We start from the raw sequence: 23,210 nt of genomic DNA, 5'->3' as shown, positions 1-23,210 counted from the left end.
CTGTTTTTATGATTATGGCTCTATAGTATACTTTGAGATCTGGTATAGTAATCCCCCCAGCATTGCTCTTTGTGCTCAGGACTGCTTTTGCTATCCGGGGTCTTTGAAGACTCCATATCAATTTAAGAATGGATTTTTCTAATTCTGTGAAGTATGTCATGGGGATTTTGATTGGAATTGTATTGAATCTACATATTGCTTTTGGTAGGATGGTCATTTTAACAATATTAATTCTTCCAATCCATGAACATGGGAGGTCCTTCCATCTCCTGGTGTCTTTCTCAATCTCTTTAATGATTTAAAATTTTCATTGTAGAGACCTTTGGTGTCTTTCATCAGATTTACTCCAAGATGTAATATTTTGCAGCAATTGTGAATTGGAGCATTTCCCTGCATTCTTCCTCCAATTGCTTGTTATTGGTATATAGAAAGGCTACTGAATTTTGTAGATTCATTTTAAAACCTGCCACTATACTGAAAGTGTTGATCAGTTCTAGGAGTTTTCTGGTGGAACATTTGGGATCTCTTAGGTATAGTATCATATCATCTGCAAAAAGTGATAATTTGACCCCTTCTTTTCCAATTAGCACTCCTTTAATTTCCTTCTCCTATCTTATTGCTCTAGCAAGAGTTTCAAGCACTATGTTGAAAAAAAGTAGAGATAGTGGACATCCTTGTCTGGTTCCTAATTTTAATAGAAATGCTTCCAGTTTTTCTCCATTTAGAATGATGTTGGCTGTGGGTTTGTTGTATATAGCTTTAATTATGTTTTTTTTATGTTGAGGTATGTTCCCTCCAGTCCAATTCTCTCTAGGACTTTGAATATAAATGCATGCTGAATTTTGTCAAAATCCTTTTCTGCATCCTTTGAGATGACAATATAGTTTTTGTCTTTGAGTCCATTTACATGATTCATGAAGTTTATTGACTTCTGTATATTGAACCATCCCTGCATCTCTGGGATATAGCCTACTTGATCATGGTAAATGATCTTTTGATGTGTGTCTGTATGTGTTTGCAAGTATTTTGTTGAGAATTTTTGTGTCTATGTTCATTAATTATATGGGTCTGTAGTTTCCTTTTTGGTTGCGTCTTTATCCACTTTGGGTATTAGAGTGATGCTGGCTTCATAGAAGGAATTTGGGAGTTCTCCCTCTGTTTCTATTGTTTCGAATAATTTAAGTAGTATTGGTTGGCGGTCTTTAAGTGTCAGGTAGAATTCTGCTGTAAATCCATCTGGGCCCAGGCTTTTTTTAATTGGGAGGCTTTGTATTTCCTTATATGTTGTGGGTCTGATTAAACTGTTGATCTCTTCTTGGTTTAACTTTAGAAGTTACCGTGATTTCAGATATCCATCCATTTCTTTTAGACTTTCATATTTAGTAGAGTATAGTTTCTTAAAATATTCCCTTATAGTGGTCTGTATCTTTTGGGTGTCTGTTGTGAGGTTTCCCCTTCCATCTCTGATTTTGTTGATTTGGATTTCAAATCTTTCTTTCGTTTGGTTAAGTGGGCTAAGGTCTGTCTATCTTGTCTATTTTTTCAAAGAACCAGCTCTTAGATTCATTGATTCTTTGTATTTGTTGTTGTTGTTGTTGTTTCTATTTCATTAATTTCTGCTCTGGTTTTTTTTTTATTTCTTCTCTTCTGCTGGGTTTGGATTTCATTTGCTCTTGCCTTTCTGGTGCCTTGGGTTGCAGTGTTCACTCATTTATTTGGGCTCTTTCTAATTTTTTAATGTAGGCACTTAGAGCTATAAACTTCTCTCTTAGGACTGCTTTTAATGTGTCCCAGAGGTTGTGTTGTGTTGTACTGTCCTTTTCGTTGAATTCCAGGAATTCTTTTATTTCTTTCTTAATTTCTCCTTTGACCCACTCATTATTTAGGAGTGTGTTGTTCAATCACCACAAGTTTGTGAAGTGACTAGGGCTTCATCCAGTGTTGATTTTTAGCTTTATTGCTTTGTCGTCCAATAGAATGCATGGAATTATTTCAATATTTTTGTGTTTGTTGAGGTTTGTTTTGTGGCCTAGTATGTGGTCAGTTTTTGGAAAAGTTCCATAAGGTGCTGAGTAGAAAGTGTATTCTTTGGTGTTTGGAATTCTTATTTGGAATTATTCTTTGGAATAATTGAAAGATGTCTGTTAGATACATTTGATATGTAGTATTATTTAATTCAGATGTCTCTCTGTTTATTCTTTGTCTAGTTGTCTTTTCTAATGGAGACAGTGGGGTATTGAAGTCCCCCACTATTACTGAGTTGGGGCTTCTTTTTTAAGGTTTCAAATATTTTTAAAAATTAGTTCTTTGAGAATTTCATATATTTTGATCATATTCAGGCCCTCTCCCCATCTCCTCTCAGATTACCTGCCCACCACTTTACAGCCCTTAACTTCATGTCCTTTATTAATTCCAATGCATATTAAATCTAATTTTTTATGTCCAAATGCCCTTGGGAATGGGTCCATCTCCTTGAGCCTGCTCAACCTACTTGGCATCGAATCATTAAAGAAAACTGATTCTCCATCTTCCAGTAGCTAACAATTGTAAGTAGTTTCTCAGCTAGGTGTAGAGCTTCTTACCTACCTTCCCCAATTCATGCTGGACTTTGGTCTGTCTTGGTATTACACAGGACGTGGGTATGCTGTAACAACCAGTATGTATTCATATGTACAACTGCTTTGCTGCACCTTGACAACACTGTGTGCTTGTATCCATACACCACCTCTGGTTATTTCAATCTTTCCTCACACTCCTCTGTAATGATTTCTGATCCTTTGGAGAAGAGGGTGATAGGTGTTCCATTTAATTCAGAGCACTCCACGGTCTCTTATTTCCTTTGTAACTTGGCTTTACTGTTTCTGTTGTTTCCAGGGAACAACTGTGTTAACATCCCTGTCATCTGTACTGAAGGACAGCAAGGAGTTCTCCGACCCAGAGAAGTTTGACCCTGTCCACTTTCTAGATGAGAAAGGAAACTTTAAGAAAAGTGACTACTTCATGCCTTTTTCAGCAGGTAACAAGATTCATTTCCATGGCTCAAGATGAGACTAAGGAACAGTTCAAACTCACACTGTGATGCCCATGGTACTCGTAGAATTGCTCTTCACTCATGATCAGAAACACCTATTGCCAACTTCCTTGTTAATGAGATGTCTTACCTGTCAGGCTAGAAAAGTGAGATTTTAGTTTTTCCACACATTTCATTTATGTTGAAAAAGCTAGAGTATAGATTATTTCCGTTCTTCCTTTAGATATATCACAGAGAAGCTAATGATGTCTTCCTAGAAAGTGAACTTCATTTAGCCTTTCTTCACTCATTATGATGATGGACACTTTATCATAATTTGATCTCATGTCTTCTTGGAGTGTCACTCATCTCCAGCATCAGCTATGCAGATACAAGTGCCCCAAAGACAGAAAGGCAACAGGAACCTCAACCTATTCATGGAAACAAATAAGCAAGCAATTGATGCCACTGAAGTTGTACTAGTGCAAAGAGAGAACCCAGCATCTCTGACCAAGAAGATTGTGCACAAGATATCAACACATTTTTCTCTCATACATCACATATTAAGGACTAAATGCAGCAACATACTTCAGAGCATTAGAGCGCCCTTAAAATTTATAAGTAACAGAGAATAATAAGAAAAAGCAGACCATTATAATGATATCCATGAACCATGAACTGCTGACACAGCACATTTTCCTTGAGTTCAGAATATCGAAAAGTTTCAGATCACAATGGGATGATGGCTACTGTAGACGTATAGCACACCCTGCAATGATCACAGGGCTCCCTGATCTTTCCCCATCCAGATTATGTCATGGGTGTTGTATCTCCACAACTACAGTGTGTGTTTTCTCTGGATATGAAACTTCCTTCCTTAGTTTTGTGATTGTGATAATGAATATTTATCCCCTTCCTCAGCCTCCCAGTTGCTCTGATAACAGATGTGTGAAAACACACCCAACTCAGAAGTACTTTTTCAATGCTATATTTCTTTAAGATCATATGTGTGACAGGAAATAAATTTATCCCACCTTTGTTTGCTTAAGTAGTTGTCCTTTCACCCATCTATTCGTTTAACCATCCATCTAATAATTCCTCAGTTGTTCATGTTCCAGTGAGCCAGTTACAAGCACAAAGCTTTTCACATACATGCTTATGAAAAAGTCATATTTATTTCTATGAAATTTTGTTTCAGGAAAAAGGATTTGTGCAGGAGAAGGCCTGGCCCGCATGGAGCTCTTTCTATTCCTGACCACCATTCTACAGAACTTTAATATGAAACCTCTGGTTGACCCAAAGGATATCGATATAACCCCAGTAACCAGTGGGCTTGCTTCACTGCCACCCACCTACCAGCTCTGCTTCATCCCTTTCTAAAGGGTTGTCTTCTGCCATCCCCTCCAGGTCACCCTCCACCTCCTTCATGATCAGTGACACTGTACTCGTCCTCCCCTCTCACACCTTCCCATTCTCTCAAGTTACAGGGATCATCCATCCTCTGTTTCACAGTTCCTTTAGTCAGCTCACATGTGCATCTGGAAATCCCTATTCTGTGATACTGTTACTCTCCCTTCCTCTAATACATATCTGATTCTGAGTTATTAGTATGACTTCACTGAAAAACAGAGAAATCATCAGTATATAATAATTCATAGTGATTTTCTTCTGCATTCATTCAATAACAAATATTTTTGATTGGTATGCCTTTGTATGCTTGCTTACAATTCATGTAAGAATTGAAAGAAAAGAGGGCCCCAATAGATTATGCTGGTTCACATAATGAGAAGCATGGAATATGGAAAGAGGTTGTGCTCAGGGGACTGTTTAGTCAATAAGGGCTTGCACACAATCGTGAGGACATAAATCTGATCTGCAAATCCATGTAAATGTCAGGAATGGTATCATGTGGTTGTTCCATGAATCTGGATGCTGAGACAGGAATCTCAGGTGCTCAACACCCTGACAAGCCTAATTAATAGCCTCAGGTGACAGTGAGATATCCTACCTCTAAAACAGGCTTGCAGTTTCTGAATAAAAAGACTCAAGGTTGATCACTATCCCTCAGGTATACATTCCCAGATGTGTACACGGACCCCCACACACATATGCACCTGATCATCCACAGAAACCTGCAAACAAGCCCACCCAAACACACACTAAAGAGAGTGTGAAAGGGAAGTCGGGAATCAAGTTCTTTTGGCTGTGCATCGCCTTTACTCACACGATGCATTTGTATGTGAAATGCAAACAGTGTCTAAGAGCAGCTGGATCCTGCAGAGAGGCACTGTGAGGACAAGCCATGTGGAGGATGAACATTCAGGGTAGAGGTGATGACCGGCTTTGGTGTTACTATAAACAAAGGTAAAAATTTAAAGTATGTTCCTTCCACGTCATTTTTTCTGATGTTCTCTGAGCATTGGGTCTAGAGGATGCATTGTAGACGTATCACTTAGGGCTGCACATCTCAGAGTCACTTATTCTCTGCATTTATCCAGTTGTAGAACTTTGCAATAGTTTCCATCTGTTTCAAAAAGCAACTTCTTTTACAAGTAGTGAGAGGTAAACTTTTCTATAAATAGCAAGGTACAAATTTAGAAAATAGTAAGAATATACTTTGGTTTAAAGAAGTGACAGAAGTTGGTTCTTCTCTAGGGTCTATGTCCTTGTAGCCATGTGCACTTGACTATGTTTACAGTACTACACAGGATTTCCCTTCCATTGAGAGGGCTTGAGTTCAATTAGCTGTTGATTACCCCTAAGACAAATTTTCCACACATGTAACAATTGACTCTGTCAGTTGTGGTTCTTAGGCCTTACAGCTGGATAGGATCTTTGATTGAGTTTCTCCCTTGGAAATTTGCATCCTGCCAAGATACCTCCTTCTACTTCATATATTCTAGACATAATAGGGTAACTACAACAATGAAATCTCCACTAAATATGCTCTATCAAGTATATATGTAAATTTAGAAATGTATATATGTGTATGTAACAATAATAATTGAAGCAGACAAAAATTGGGAGGGTGTGTGAGTGGGTGGAAATATAAGATGAGTTATATGGAGACTTGGAGGGATGAAATAATGCACATACAATACTCATGTATGAACTTGCAAAAAATAAAAAATAAAATATGCTTTAGACTTGATATTTTCAATTTAGAACTCTGCATCTGTTGTTCTCCCATGTTGCTAACTTCAGGTACCAAGAGCCGTTTTGGGCCCCTCAAAAAGAATAGCATTTCCAGAAAGCTTCTTTATGTTACTTAAAGTTGTTATATTGTTTCCCATCCCACTGCCTTGAAAATTTTACAGAAACACATGGAGAAGATCATTCACCACAATCAGGTTGGCTTGATTCCAGAGGTGCAGGGATGGTTCAACATACATAAGTCAATAAATGTAATAAAACATATAAGTGAATTTAAAGACAAAAACCACACAATTGTCTCAATAGATGCAGGAAAGGAATTTGACAAAATCCAACATGCATTCATGCTAAAGTCCTAAAAGGAATTTGTGTGGCAGGAACATACTGCAACATAATTAAATCTATATACAACAAACCTATAGCCAACATCATCCTAAATGGAGAAAACCTGCAAGCAATCTCATTATAATCAGGAACCAGGCAGGACTGTCCACTATCTCCACTCCTTTTCAATATAGTACTTAAAACTCTTGTGAGGGTAATAAGACAAGAGAAGGACATTAAAGGAGTACCAACTGGAAAAGAAGAGGTCAAATCCCTATTTGCAGATGATGTGGCACTATACATCAGAGATCCCAAAAAATTCTACTAAAAACTGTTAGAATCGATTAATACTTTCAGTAAAGTGGAAGGATACAAAATCAACCTACAAAAAGCAGAAGCCTTTCTAGATACCAATAACAAGCAATCAGAAAAAGTACTAGAGGGAACCTTCCCACTCTCAATTGCCTCAAAAAGCATTTAGGAATAAACCTAACCAAAGATATTAATGATTTCTAAGAATGAAAATTTCAAAACTCTAAAGAAAGTGATAGAGGAAGACCTTATGAGATGGAAAGACCTACAATGCTCATGGATTGGTACAATCAATTCTGTGAAAATAACCATCTTACCAAAAGCAATTTATACATTCAATGCAATCCCAATCAAAATACACAACATTCTTCACAGAGCTTGACAAAATCATCCTAAAATTCATATGGAATCACAAAAGACCCCAGATAGCCAAAACAACTTGGGCAAAAGGAATAATGCTGGAGGGATCACCATACCAAATATCGGATTATGTTATAGAACTAGAGTCATAAAAGCAGCATGGTACAAAAATACACATGTAGATCAATGGAACACAATAGAAGACCCAAACGTGAGTTCATATTATTTCAGCCACCTGATATTCGACAAACTTGCGAAGAACACACAATTGAGGAAAGATCGCATCTTCAACATGTGGCACTGTCAAACATGGATCTCTGCCTTCAGAAGAATGAAACATGACCCTTATCTTTTACCCTGTACAAAAGAAAACTCCAAATGTATCAAAGACCTCAATATAAAACCTGAAACTCGGAAACTGCTAGAAGAAAACATAGGCAGCACCCTCCAAGACAAAGGCATAGGAAAGGACTGCCAAATCAGATACCAGCTGCTCAGGCACTAAGGCCAACAATCAGTAAGCAGGACCTCATTAAATTACAAAGTTTCTGTACAGCAAAAGAAATGACCAAGGAAAGGAAGAGGAAACACAGTGACTGGGAGAAAATCTTCACCAGTTACATAAATGAACTTTTTAAAGAAATGACATTCATCAGCTCTTCCTGCTCTCATCCCAAAGGAAGGCACTCTGTCTGGTACTGCTGTGCTACTACATTAGGGCCTAGATACAGGCCTACATCTATTTGTACTTACAGGAGTGCAGAGGAATATGTTCACACAAACTATGCAATCTGTACACAGTTTACTGTAACATAAAATATTGCTCTTTGCAAAATTGAACATAAAATACTTATGTTTTATATGATCAGCTGATTTTCAACTAAATGATTTTCCAGAAAACTATACAATAATGAGATGTGATTATTTTTAATTGACTTTTAAGCATATGCAAAAACATTGGTGCAGGAGAGGTGGCTAAGTTACAATCATTTGCTGCTCCTGCAGAGTAAGGCTCCCAGTACCCACATATGGCAGCTCACAACTGCCAATAACTCCAGCTCCAGGGCATCCAACATCTTCTTTTGCCATCAGAGGACACCTGTACACATGTGAACATACATACATGGACAAAGAGACACACAGTTACTCACACATAAATAAAAGTAAAATAAGTCTTCAAGAACATAAATGGAAAATAAAATTAGATTAAACACGTTTATATCCTCAAACAATATTTTGAGACAAGGTCTCCCTGTAATTCTAGCTAGCCTGTTACTCACTATGCAGACATAGCTAACCTCAATGTCACAGAGATCTTTCTGACTCTGCTTCTAGAGTACTGGGAATAAAGTCACAACCATGACATCCGGCTCAGATACATGTAATATTTTCAGGGTGAAAATACCAAAAATTTTATCTGCTTGTGTTTGGAAATAGGCAATATCATTTCAACTACATTTCATATGTAACTAAAACTTGCTACCTGTGAGTCAGATTTCCCTAACAATTTCTCTCCTCATTCTTCATAACCTCTAGGAGGTACTTACAATTACTTCATCAAGGTACTTACAATTTCATCAAGTCACCCTTGTAAATATATATTCCACGTGGGTCATGTGTGACACTTGTCTTTGTGTGTCTGCTTATTCACTTAGCATAATGATTTCCAATTGTGTTCCTGTCACAGTAAGGTTACATTTTAGTGGCAGAAAAGCATGCTGTCATATACATGCTCCATATTTTCTTTATCCAGTTATCAGTAGGTGGACACTGAGCGAGGGCTCAGTGGTTTAGAGCACTGGCTACTCTTGCAGAGGATCTGGGTTTGATATCCAGCATCCATAGGATGGCTAACAACCATCTATAACTCCAGTTCCAGGGAATCCAATGGCCTCTCTGACCTCTGCAGGCTTTTCATGACATGGGTGCACTTAAACACATGCAATACACATACGCATAAAAATAATAAATAAAATATGTTTGAAGTATCACAATAAGCACAGGAGTGCACAATTCTCCTCAGTATGCTGATGCTCTTTCCCCTGCATATATCAGCACTTGGGTTGTTGCATTCTGTGGCAGGTCTAATTTTAATTTTGCAGGAATAGCCAGGATGCTTCCCATAGTGACAGAACTAATTTACATTTCTTCAACACTGTGCAGCACTTCCCTACTCTTCACATCCTCACCAGGACTTTTTAGCTATTCTGTTTTTAATACTAGACAATATTCCTGTGAGTAAGTCATATTTCACTGTGCTCTTGATTAGGCTTCCAGAATATTTTCAGCTCTATTCTCTGAGAACTGACTGCATGGTGCCCTATGTCCAGGTTTGTTCTAAGTTCTCTATTGTGTGCTGTTGTAGTTTCTCTATTTCTCCGCTAGAGGACCAACAGGCCCTAAACTTATCTAAATCCACAGGTGGTGTGTGATTCAGCATGAACTGAGAGAGTATATACAGAGAGTAGTCTGTCCTCTGTGACTATACTAGTCTCTGATCCTTTTGTCAGTCACTTGTGTGGCTAGGCACTGTAGGATTCCTATTCTGGCTCTTGGCAGAATAACCAGGAAGGGATCAGTACTAGGCCTTTGTGATTCATCTTGCTGCCCACCTGCCATTTACTACACCCTCCCCCAAAAAATAAACTAGTTGCACAGAATTGTGCTTGTAAAGGTGTCTTCATCCTCAGCTCACAGCCTACTGAGACCAGCACTATACTGGGCTGGGACCAAGTCCACACTGCTGTGTACTACCTGCCACTGAGATATATTTATGGCACAAGACTGCTGCAATCAGCAATAGGAAATGCTATCTCAAAGTGACATCGTGTCTATTTCAAAGTCTGTGCTTTCATGTAGTAGCCTGGTGACAGAAACCATTAGGATCTGGCTCTTATAAGGGTCTACCAGCCTGGAGATGGGTGCCAGTGCAAAGTCCTATGCTTACTCGTCTGACCAAATAGAGTAAATGAGTCCTTTTGATGCTCTGAGGTATATTCTGAAGGCAATCTTTTCTCCATTAAGACACAGTTCAGTTATATCTTGATTTTGGAGCCAAAAGAACTTCCAAAGCTCGCAATGATGCAGGCTTGATTAGGCTTCCATCACCGCACAGGTATCACCTGATGGTGTGACAGTGCTGGAGTTTCTGTTTGCAAATACTGGCCAAGTTCAGCTGTGTCTCACTGAGTTGTAGTAAACTTTGTGGCCAAGGCAATTTTTGTGCTTGTTTCCCATCCTGCTGCCCTCTAGGTGGAGTCTTGTTCTTCCTTCAGTTAGCAGAGAGGGGAGGGCTGGCAGTTCCACAGCTGCCAGGCTAATGTTAGGAAGGGACTATGGTCATGGGCACTATCATTACTGGCCTGGTTTAATAGTCCAATACATGAACATAGTTCTTTTTCCTTCCCCCAAGCAGGACATATCTGCTGCTTCTGGCTTTCTGTTGAGAGTGAGTGATAGAGACAAGCATTGACATCTTACATTCTTTCTTTCTTGAATATGACTTTTCTTGTGATCATGATAAAGTCAAACATTACGCATTCTCACCTGCTTCCTTAGCTTTTAACAACAGGTTGGTTCAAGAATTCCTCTCCAACAGTGAGTCTATGGGGAGATGATCAAAGATGGACCTTATTTAACACACTTTGAGGGGGACAGACAGACAGAGACTATAGAGATAAGGAATTTATCACAGCAAGTGGTTCACATTGTTGTGGACACTGAGAATCCCTACTATTATCTGAATGCAATCAGAGACCCAGAGAAGCAGATCCTGTGACTGGGTCCAAGTCTGAGGATCAGTGCAGCTGACTGTATAATTGTCAGTTTGAAGTCAAAGTCCTAAAAAACTGAGGACCACTGGTGTGAGTTTAAAATGTAAAGTTCATGCAACCTTTCCCCCCTTCTTGTGAATGGCTGCTAAATTGTGGGTGGGTGAAGCATAATAAAGTCCTATCCAGAGACATGCACTCTGCAGTTTCTTTTTCTTCAAAACTTAGCTTGTTGTGGCCTTCTCTTTGCATAGCCCACTGTTGTATGAGGAAGGTTCACTATTGAGAGTTGAGGGATGTATTAGTATTTTCTCTACCCACTGTTCCACTATGTTCCATGTGCCTCAAGTGTTCAGGTTCCACTATAGCTGTGTCACATAGAGCTAGGAATCTCTCAGACATATTCTCTGTGTGTGATCATTTGTGGAACTCTGTAATAGCCTCTGTCTCTTGCAGAAAGAAGCTTCTTAGATTACTATTGTATGGTACATTTGTCTGTAAATATAAGGATCCATATTTAGAATATGGTAACACATTTCATTTGTCTAGAGACATGACAGAGATAGGTTTTCTCTGGGATCTCTGACCTCTCCAGCCATGTGCATTTGGCTTTACTTACAGTGCCATTCATAATTCTCTCCCATTGAAAGGGCTTTAACCCCATTTAGATATCTGTTGATTATCCTTAGATAAGAGTGCAACTCCTCCACCAATAGAGGTTGTTTGCTGTGCCAGTTATAGTAATTTTTAGGCTGTAAAGCTGGGCTGGACCATTGATTTAATTTTCCTCTTAGCATCTTGCTAAGTATCCTCTAGAGCTATGAGAACTAGTCTTCAGGGAGAAGTCTGCCAGGTCAGTTCCAGCTCCATCACTCCAATTTCTGTGTCTGAAGTATGTCCTATCTTCAGCAGTAGGGTTTTACATTCAAGATCTTAGAGGTAATCAAGGTTTGGGGGTCTGTGTTATTTTGGGGATCTCTTGAACTACTCTGACCGACAACTCAAAGTGAAGTTTCCCCTGTCTGGCATTGTGCTTGTTGTTATATAGCCTGTAGGTATACATACATAAGTACTAATGTTCAGATATCATAAGAGCCACGGTTGGTGCATAAATATAAGGAAACAGGCAGCCACTGGAAACTTGTTCATATGAACTTGCAGCAATGCTGACATCATTCAGAAGATCCATGCTAACTCAGACAAAAACCCAAATAGTGTAGGGGAAATGGGCAGGGCATCAGGCCCCAACCCTAGCCAAGGAACTACTGACAAATGATTACTTTGGGGTGAGGGAAAGTAGATCTTTAAGGGAATAACTCTAGATAGATTGAGTAGACTCTGGTGGCTGAACTTGCACTGAGGAGCCCCTGCATAGAAATGTTTGACCAAATAGGACTTATCATATAACACAGAAAAACTGAAATCTTGTGGGAGGGGCTATGGGGGTTGATATGCGGGAGGGTGTCTAAATTTGATTAAGATGTATTATATGAAATGCATAAAACTCAATAAAATTTTTTAAACTAATGAAATAAAAAATAAATTAAAAAAGTAAATTTCAGTGCCCTTACACATCAGATGATCAAAGGCAGGAGAAAAAAGGCATTTCTGGTCCAGCTGAAAAAGTGAGCAGGAATTCACCTTTCCTCTACTTGTTTATTATGTCTGAACCTTTCAGGTGTGTGTTGCATATGGAATTTAGACCCTCAGGCTTGTGTGGCAAGCACATAATTGACTGAGCTACATTGCCCCCTCCCCCATACTCCTTTACATTCTGCATTCTGTGTGTTTTCCACTGAGTGGACCAACATATTCTGTTGGGACTCTATTTTCTTCTGTTTCTTACTGGAATTTAAGGAAAGTCTGAGAACAGGAAGAGCAACCAAAAATGCTTATTATTAGACAGCTGTTGATTACTCTCAGAATTCAAGTGTCACTTTTGAACCATTGAGGAATCTTGCTGGGCCAGTCATTGCTGTGGTTCATAGATTTTACAGTTAGGTAGGAGTATTGATTGCTTTTCTCTCTTGGCAGCTTGACTACCACCTTCAACACTGAGTGCTAGTCCTCAAGAATGAGGCTTCCTTGTCACTGTCAGCTTGATTCTTGTAATTCCTGTATCCAAAGTATGTGGAGTCTCCAGCAATAGGATCTGACATTCAAGTTCCGAGACGCAACCAAAGGCAATGGCAAAAGACTATATTATTTTGAGATTCTCTTGTCCCCCTCTAACAAACACTAACAGGAAGGTTTCTTATGCCTGACATCGGGGTTTTTGTTAGGTAGTCAGTCGCTCCAGGATGGGACATTATCAGCTGTGGGTCGTAGCTCCGTTTATATATGTGTATGTGTGCACACACATACATTACACTCACACATGTGCACATACACACACACATACATACACATATATGTGTATGTATGTATAGTGTATTCCTTCTTTTATCTTACCATATTTTTAATTTCTTATTGAATTTTTAATGTGTATTCTTAGGAAAGCTTTAAAAACACATATTCCCATGGCTTTCGGGAACATTTTCAGTGTTTCTTTCTTCTCCTTTCTTCCTTTCCTTGCACTCCCCGTCATCCTCCCTCCTCACTTCTCTCTCCACCTTTCTGTCTGTCCCCATCATTTTCTCCTTTTCCTCTTCATAGCACCTATGTCCTACTGTCCCTCCTCCACAACTCCTTACTCACCCTCCTCCACGGCCCTTTCCTACTTTCCTGACTTCATTCACTTCAGATTATATACTCATATCTAAATATTTGGAGCTCAAACCCACAAATAAGAAAGAACATGTTTGGGGGCTTTTTTGGGTGAGGCATTACATCATTCAGTTTATTTTCCCGTTTTATCCATTTACCTGCAAATTTCATGATTTCATGTTCTACACTGTATAGAATTCCATTGAGTAAATGTATCACATTTTCATTATCTACTCATCAGTTGAAGGATATTTTGGTTGTTTTCATTTCTTAGCTATGGTGAATAGACTACAGAGATTGTGGCTGATAAAGTTTTCTGCATCCTTTGGGTAAATGCCATGGAGTGGTATAGCTGGGTCATAAGTAGATCTGCTTTTCGCTATTGGAGAATGTTCCATACTAATTTCCATAATGACTGTACCAGTTTTCAATTCCAACAGTAAATGAGAATTCCCTTTTCCCTCCATTCTGTCCAGCATTTGTGTTCTGTTGTTTTTTGATCTTAGCTATTGGACTTGGGTAAGATGATATCTCAAATTCATTTTAATTTGTATTTCCTTAATTGGAAAGGATATTGAACAGTTTAAATTTTATTTTTAATAATATTTTATTGAGTCTTTGAAAGTTTCATACTGCTTGTTCTGATCATATTCCACCCCCCCAACCCATCTCCTCTTGGATGCACCCCCATCTCCTTACATACAAGCTTACTCCTCTTCTGTAATGGGTCATTTATCAGAAAGTATCATCTGAGGTTCAACTCTCCTGAAGTCAAGGTCCAGGCTAGCTCTTCCTGCTGATGTTGCCCAAGTTGGCATTCATCTACATGTTTTCTTGCCTGTTAAGGTTTTATGTTTTACAGACCTGTGGGGTTTTCACATAAATAGCATTGTACTAGCTAGCTTCTCTATTGTTGTAATAAAAACACTGACTAAACTGAGCTAGGAAAGGGTTTATGTAGCTAACAAACACAGAGAAGCTAAGGCAAGAACTCAGAACCTGAAGCATAGGCCATGGAGGATAGCTGCTTATTGGCTTACTCCCCTGGCCTGTGCTCAACCCTATTTCTTATACAACACAAGACTACCTGCCCAGGGTTGGCACCGCCCACAGTAGGACGGGCACTCCCATATTACAAGAAAATGCGCCACAGATATGGCCAATCCACCTCAATTGAAGTTCACTCTAACCAGGTGTGTCAAGTTGACAATTAAACCTATTCAGCACAATTGACTCCTTGTCAACTTGACACACAAACACATCACTTCAAACCACAACTCTTCCATTTCTTATCCCCCAAATATCAAGGTAATATTAATATTACAACATAAAAGAGTACAATATTTAAAGTCCCACAGTCTTAAAATTTCAAAAACTTTAAAATTCAATTCCTCTCTTAAAAGCCTGAAAAATCAAAAACAAGTTAAGTATTATTTTAACTTAAATGGAAGGTTAGGGCACTCTCAAACAAATCCAGCTCAAGGGTGGCATCTGGAATTGACTCACGCTCTTCTGAGGGCCCCAAATGGCTTCAGAAGCTCCACTTCTCTGGCTCTGCCTTCCACAGCACACACAGCTTGTCTCAGGCTCAATCCAGCTCCATTCCACACCTGCTGCTGTTCTTGGCAGTCATCCTCTGGTCCTGGCATACCCAATATCCTGGGGTCTCCATTGCAACTGAGGCTACACATTCACTGAGGGCCTCTTCTGGCATTTCACAATAAAGAGACTCAGCTACTCTCCATGACTCCTTTATGCCTTGAAAACCAGTACCATGTAGAAGATTACACATTACCATATCCTGTTTTCAGCTTGAGATGGAACCATGAGTAACATCTGGATGACAGCTTTTGTGTGCTGACACTGAGGAAATACTTCCCAGAATTCTTCAGCTATAATGCTTGTCATCTCTTGTTACTCACAACTGATTTTTCAGCCCTAGCATCAATTGTCCCTGTAAAGCACAAAAAGTTTCACTTTCACAAATTCTTAATTCAACACAAACAATCCTGAAGAGTGTTTGTTCCCTTAGAAAGTCACAAGCCAGGTCTCCATCATCCACAATTCTCTATAGCATAACTGTTGCAAGCTCCACAGCAACAGCTCACTACGTGCTGAGCATTCAATGGCATTCCCAGGCCGAATTGCAAATGTTTCCACAGTCCTCCCAGACATATATGGTAGTGTCCATGACAACAATATCCCACTCCCTGGTACTAATTTCAATTCTAGTTAGCTTCTCTACTGCTGTGATGAAAACACTGATCAAAAACAATTTGGAGAAGAAAGGGTTCATTTGATTTACAAGCATAGACCATCATCAAGGGAAGCTCAGGGGAAGGACCTATCATGGGGAATAGGTACTTACTGAGTTGCTCCCCTGGCCCAACTCAGCCTAATTTCTTATATAACAGAAGACCACCTGCATAGGAGCGGCATTGCCCACAATGGGATGGGACCTCCCACATCACTTAATAATCAAGAAAATGCTCCACAGAAATGGCCACAGGCCAGTCCAAGGGAAAAAATTTCTCAATTGAGGATTCCTATAACCACGTGTGTCAAATTGACAAATAAAGCTATCCAGCACAACTACTTGTCAACTTGACACACAAACACACTCTCAGATCCCCCTCCAGTTGGCCTACTCCTATTCTGTAGTCAATAACATAATAGTCTCACCTGAGGCTCTGTTCTCCTGACATCTAGTTCCAGGCTAGCTGGCTGCTGATGTTGCCCAAGTTGGCATTCATCTATATCATTTTCTTATCTGTTAAACTGTTTAACTCAATTTTCATGTGAAAATAATTTCTCAGTTTTTTTCAGTGTAGTTATATTAATATAATTTTCAGATACATATGAGCATGTGAGTGTTACAGAGGATGGAGAATGGTAGGTATATTTGTGCAGTGATCCAGCCCCTCGAAAATGGTGGCATGCTCCCTGGACCTTGAGGGAATGAGAAGATATGAGAGGGGAGAAATGGTAGAGTGTCCTTGAGAGTGAAGGGGGTGGATGTGGCCTGGAGGGGATGGAAGAATACAACACAGTGGGACCCAGGCTGTCTGATCTTCTTTAAACAGGAATGAAGCAGATCTGGAAAGGGGATGGCACAGAAACCAATCCATTGACTACTGGGGTCAATGTCCTTAGGATGAAACAGGGATTTCAGTTTAACATTCTGTAGTATGGTACTCAGGAATGGAAAGAGCTCCACGAGTGCCAGGCCCTCTCCTCCACAAATTGTTTTTCGTGAAAAATAAAAGCCCAAAGCTGGCAATTATGCCTTGTTTATAAGGGTGTTAGAAGTACTGTGTTTGTAACCTGTGCAGGAGAACATGAGTAACTAAAAATTACTGTATGATTATATACAGATGAATGGCTAGGTGAAAGGACAAGTTGGTAGGTACATTGAGAAAAATGGTACAAATTTGATTTCCTTCTAACATACAATCTTAAGAAACATAACACTCAGAAACAATATCCTGGCTGGTATGGCTGCACACACTTGTAATCAGAACCCTCAGGAGACTGAAAAATGGAGATTTTGAGTTTATTATCAAGATCAAATAATCCATGAAACAGGATGCATGTAAATACACTGCAGGGTTGAATATCCATAATTATAACAGGTATCCTGAATGGGGAAGGGCAGGGAGCCCTGTGATCACTGCTGTGTGTTCTGCATGTCTGCAGTACCTGTGTGATATCGTGATGATCTAGAAGTTTCTGACAATTCTTAGCTGAGATAAAATGTCCTCCTCCAGTGATATTTTGCCTTTAAATAAAATAAAATAATGTGGATAGTGTGGGGGTGTTAGTGTGTATATGAGTGTAGTTGCTTGTAGAGTCTGTAAAAAGCCATCAGGTCCCCTGGAGTTGAACTTACAGGAGGTTTTTAACTGCCCAGCATGAATGTTTGGAATTGAACTCATGCTCACTGAAAATCATCAAGCTCTCTTAACTGCTGAGGTGCCCTCCTCCAGCTGTTTATCACATTCTTGAAAAGGGCTTATACCAACCAATCATTCAAGCAAGGATGAGGGAGATGCTTGCAAAGTCTCACAACTAGCTGTAGAGCTACTGGCAGTTGGTAGCTATAGGTACAGTCAGTTTTCTTCAGGGCTGAGATCCCTGGTGGGTCAGCCATATCCAGTGAATGGCCCAATGCCTATGCTCCTAGTAGCAGCCCAGAGTAGACTCTGTGTGTTCTAAATTAGAGTATGTGAAGTTGGGAGTGAGAGTGGTAGTGAGATATGAGAGGAGTGAAGGAGAAGTAGTTTGGGGAAGCTTTGAACAAATGCATTGGATAAATGTATGAAACAGTCAAACAATAAAAATATATTTTAAATTGGCCTTCATTCTCTTCTTCCTATTCTCTATACTTATGATCTTTGATGCAGCTGGAGAGTCATTAATTACACTGTTGCTCCAGCTTGTGTTTAATAATGAGGGATGAAAGATCAGGGCGTTTCTTTCTCCACTGCAAGCCTCTTGCTCATAGACTTCTGATTCTCTCTCACTGCACAAGTTCAACTGTATTAACATCATCTCTCTCTCCTGTTTCCCTGAGTGGACTAGAGGCCCTTTGGCCATTTCTCCCTTTTTGGAGACTTGTTTATGCATAGTTGATCCTGGAGGTGAGTGACACAGCAAGGATGAATCAAATTTTGGTGAACTTTCCAATTCCACTGTATGTGGCAAAGGTTAAATGAAGTTCATTATCTATGAAAATGGTGGCGCTGTCTCTGTGATGTATCTAAAGGAAGTATGTGAATGATCTATACTCTAGCTTTCTCAACTTGAGTTCCCAGTGATGCTCAATGTCGCCTGAGCCATGGAAATGAGTTTCTATTACCTGTTGAGAAAGATTTGAAGCAGTCAGTTTTTTTAAAGTTCCATTCTCATCCAGAAACTGGTTGGAATCAAACATCTCTAGGTTGGGGAATTTCTTGCTGTCATGAAGCATGGATGATAGTGATGTTAACACAGTTGTGTCCTGTAAACAACAGGCACAGGGAAACCTAGTTACAAAAAAAAGTCACAGAGCTAAAAGGCTCAAGGTGAATTATTCAGTTCAATTCCCTGCTCCACAGGACTTATTAAGTCCAAAAAAGAGCAGGGACATTTCCCAGTGTAACTCTATAAGGATCGGGGCTACAATCCACAAATGAGGGAGGGAGAACATACATCACATAGTTTTCTGAGTCTGTTACTTCACTTAATGTAACAGTTCCTAGTTCCATCCATTTACCTCTGAAATTCACAATTTCACCTTAACTGAGTTGGGTAGAACTGAGTAGAACTCCATTTTGCCAATGTACCACATTTTCACCATCAATTGAGGGACATGGAGGTGACTTCCATTCCGTAGTTTTGGTGAAAGAGAAGCAACAAACATGAACATACAGGTATCTCTACAATAAGACGAGTTCTGTGAGTACACTCCAAGAAGTGTATAACTGGGTCATATGCTAGATTAATCTTTAGTTTTTTAAGACTCCACACTGTTTTCCACAGTGGCTGCATGCCTGTGTTCTCACTAGCAGTGAGCGTGCATTCCCCTTTCCCCACAGCCTCACTAGCATTTGGTGTCTTTTGTTCTCTTGATCTTAGCCAGTCTGACTGGGGAAGATGGAACCTTAAGTGGTTTTTATCAGCCTTTCTTTAATGACTAAGGATGTTGACCACTTTTTAAGGTGTTTCTTAGCCGTTTTTATTTCTTTGTTTGAGAACTCTCTGTTCAAGTCCTTAGCCCAACTTTGTATTGGGTCATTTATTTTCTTTTCTTTGTTTTTTTTTTTTTGAGCTCTTTGCATATTGTGGATAATAATCCTTTGTAGAATGTGTAATAGGTGAAGATTTTCTCCTACTCAGTGGGTTTCCTCTTCACTTCCTTGGTTGTTCCTTCTGCTGTACAGAAGCTTTGAGGTTTAATGATGTCTCACTTGTTGATCATTGACCTTAATGCCTTAGCAGCTGATGTCCTATTTAGAAAGTCCTTTTCTACACATATATGTTGTTGGGTCATAACTGTGTTTTCTTCTAGAAATTTAAGAATTTCAGGTTTTATAGTAAGGTCTTTGATCCATTTGAAGTTGCTGTTTTTTCACAGGGTGACGAATAAGGGTTCAATTTCGTTTGTCTATAGGTGGAGATGTAGTTTTGCTAGCACCATCCAGAACATGAAGGTAAGATTGTACTACTGAGGACAGGAAACACTTTGGAATCAGTACTCAGATCAATGGAGCTAGACCTGACCCAGAAGCCTTTTCCCTGAAGAATAGCTCTCATGGTTCTAGTTGCTAAGGGTGAAAAATCAATCAATGGACCAGCCCAGCTCTAAAGACTAATAACCACAATGACTTGCACAGCAAACTACCTCTACTGGTGCAGAAGTGGCATTGTTATATAGGGGATAATCAACAGCTATGCAATTGGACTTAAAGCCATGAAGTGAACTCATGGGTGGTACTGTAAACATAGCCAAGTCACATGACTGGAATGGACATAGATCCTTGAGAAAACTCTACCTCTGCCATATCTCTAGACAAATTAAATTACCACATGATAATTGTGGATCTTTATGTTTACAGACAAATGTAACGTACACAAATATTCAAAGAAGTTTCCTTTTGCAATGGATAGAGGCTATTACAGAACCCCACAACAGGACAGACACAAGAATATGCATCTGAGAGATGCCCAGTCCTGGGTGACATATCTACAGTTGAACCTCTTCACCTAAGGCACACTGGAACAGGCGGTAAAGAAGCCACTAACACATCCTTCAACTCTCAACAGTGAGACTTCCTTAACCACCAATGGTGTCTTTGTGATGCAAACACAAGGCCACAACAAGCTAAGTTTTAAAGAATAAGAAACTGCAGAGTGAATGTCACTGGATAAGACTCCAAGTCACTGGATAAGACTCCTATGTTGAACCTCACCCATCCATACCTCAGGGATAAGTGCAGAAGAGGGGACAGAAAGATTGAGTCAGGGCAGGAGGAAGCAGAGGTTTTCAAGCCACTGGAAACTTGTTCATATGGATTTGAAGCAGTGCTGACAGCATTCACAAATCCCGTGCTGACATAAACCCAGCATAGAATCTGGGAAGTTGGCAGCAGGCTCAAACCCTAACCAAGGAACTATTGGCAAATGATTACTCTGGGATGAGAGATTGACTCCAGATAGGCTGAATAGACTCCAGTAGATGAAATTGTACTGAGGAACACCTGACACAAATACTTGATGGAGTAGGACTTAACATACATAACAGAATACCTGACCTCTGGTGGGGGGGCATATGTGGGGGGGGAAGAGATCTAAATTTGATTAAGATGTGTTATATGAGTTGCAGAGAAACAATTAAAACATAAAAAAGAAAAATTATCGTTGAAACAAGGATTCAATTCCTTGTAAAGCTAAAAATAAATTGATAAATACTTGGACAAAATGATGAAAAGAAACTGAAAAAGACAAAAATAATAATACCAGAGGTGAAAAGTGGGCCATTACATTAGGTAACAATAAATTTGGTAATTCCATAGGCAATCATTTAAAATACATAAAGAGCTAGAAAATCTAAAGGTGAATAAATAATAAGATGCATGAGTCTTATCAAAATTCAATCAAGAAAATGTGAACAACTTAAGAAGCTCTACAAAGAGCAATGAGATTAAATCAGTTATTAGAAATCTCACAAATGAAGAAAGCCTTACCTTATAAGAACTAATGAAATGTTATCCAAATATTTCTGTAAATAGAAAGAGATAACACATACAAATTCACATATACACAGGAACATATACACATGCATGCAAGCGTACACACACACACAAACGCACACACACACAGAGGAAGCCTGTGGACCAATTAATTTTATACACATAGGTATAAATATCCTCAATTAAATACATGTGAGTTGAATTAACACCACATTAATAGGAGCCTTACACATATTTAATATGGTTCCATTCCCTGGTTGTAAGAATAATCCAACACACACAAATAAATAAATATGCTAAAGCAGATGAATACACTCTGGAACAAAATAATATTATCTTATGAATATATGCATGTAAAGAATATTTCAAAAATACACCATATTTTCAGAACAAAAGTTATGAAAAAACTATGAACTCAAGAAACATACCTCCACTTGATAAAGTTTACATACAACAACCTGTTAACATTGCATTAAATGGAGAGCACTGATACCATTTTTTCTAAAATCAGACATGAAAAAAAGTGTCCATTCCCTCCCTTATTATTTAATATAGTGCTTGAAGTTTTTGATAGAGAAAAAAGCAAAAGAATGAGGTAAGAACTAAAAAATAAAAAAGGGAGAAGCCAAATTTTCCTCAATTGTGGCGTGATGCTATGCTTAAAAACAAACTCTACATGCTACATCAGAAAAAACATATATTTGCCAAACAAATTCAACAAATCATTAGGGAATAAAACAATGTATAAAAAAATCAGTAACTTCTCTATGTGATAATTAACAAGCTAAGAAAGAAATCAGAAAAACACTCTCATTCATAGTAGTCTCAAAAATACTTAGGAATAAATCCAACATAGAAGGTGGTGATTGTATTAGATTTGTTATTTAGAATTTAGAGTGCTATGCTTGTTACATAAATGTTATACATATTCTGGTGGACCAACACTGTCTCTTTCTTCTGCCTGAATAAAGCAGGTAACTATGTTCACAGCCTTGTGTGGAAGGAATCACCTCTTTGAGTCTTTTACCTCCATTGGGACAATGAATGTTAAACCTCATGGAACCCCATATACCCAAAAAACAGTATTGTTACAAATAAAAGAGTAGTGTTTAGCTGTAGTATCTTGAAAACTGTTTGCATTAGTACATCACCCTGGTTTGTTAGAGAGATCTGGGAGTAATTTCTATTTTAAATGAAAAAAGTATTCCAAAAATGATCACAAATCGCATATTGAAGAGAAAATTTTGGTTTGTAAAAAAATTAATCTTGTCCCTGTGTTAATGTGGCTTTTGAAGCTGTACCTACTGTATTTATGTTTAAAATTTTATTTTCATTGATTTTTGCAATTGACATGCAACATGGTTTGATGGTATTTAGATCCCTTCCACTATCTGTACCTAACTCCGCTGTAACTCACCCAATTTAATCATCTCTCTCTGTCTCTCTCTCTCTCTGTCTCTCTCTGTCTCTCTCTCTACATATATATATATATATTTATTTATATACATGTAATCATATCATATGGCATATAGGGTCTGATTTGTGCCCCCAAATGTCCTTATGTGTGGGTTCACTCACTGTACCCACCAAAACTCCTACCCTTGTAAGACACTGTCTTTTCCCCTCCTGTCAACTATTCCTGTGAAAATGTAGCTTTTGATGGTGAGACACAAGCGTCATAGTGATTACTGACTTGACTCTATGAAGAATCTGGGATTTTTTCAAAGAATATTTTTATTGAACTTTTGTGCATTACCTTAGATTTTAAAAAATTACATTTTCCTTCCTATGGAAAACAAGCCAAAATTGTCTTATCAAATTCCAGGACAATTCATGAAGTGTGAT

General features: G+C 38.8%; 1 protein-coding gene and 1 long non-coding RNA gene across 3 annotated transcripts in view; one reads left to right on the top strand and one right to left on the bottom strand.

Annotated features, from left to right (window-relative positions):
* The window catches only part of LOC103732447 (cytochrome P450 2C29-like), a 25,056-nt gene extending 18,895 nt beyond the window's left edge, over positions 1-6,161 (top strand). Inside the window, exons 8-9 of the mRNA XM_008831018.2 lie at positions 2,875-3,016; positions 4,209-6,161. Of these exons, the coding sequence (XP_008829240.1) occupies positions 2,875-3,016; positions 4,209-4,390 (324 nt within the window). The 3' untranslated portion in view covers positions 4,391-6,161. The remainder of the gene's footprint in view (positions 1-2,874; positions 3,017-4,208) is intronic.
* Positions 6,162-7,994: 1,833 nt separating this feature from the next.
* The window catches only part of LOC115070007, a 27,656-nt gene continuing 12,440 nt past the window's right edge, over positions 7,995-23,210 (bottom strand). Inside the window, exons 3-5 of one of the 2 annotated variants that reach the window (XR_003849221.1) lie at positions 18,494-18,634; positions 10,706-10,762; positions 7,995-8,258 (exon numbers count right to left, since the gene is read on the bottom strand). This is a non-coding gene — a long non-coding RNA (uncharacterized LOC115070007). The remainder of the gene's footprint in view (positions 8,259-10,705; positions 10,763-18,493; positions 18,635-23,210) is intronic. The other variant, XR_003849222.1, reaches the window with a different exon arrangement.

Source organism: Nannospalax galili, unplaced genomic scaffold, assembly GCF_000622305.1.
Source record: "Nannospalax galili isolate Female #2095 unplaced genomic scaffold, S.galili_v1.0 scaffold1415, whole genome shotgun sequence".
In the NCBI taxonomy this organism is placed as follows: domain Eukaryota; kingdom Metazoa; phylum Chordata; class Mammalia; order Rodentia; family Spalacidae; genus Nannospalax; species Nannospalax galili.
This window is presented reverse-complemented; position numbering and strand designations above follow the sequence as displayed.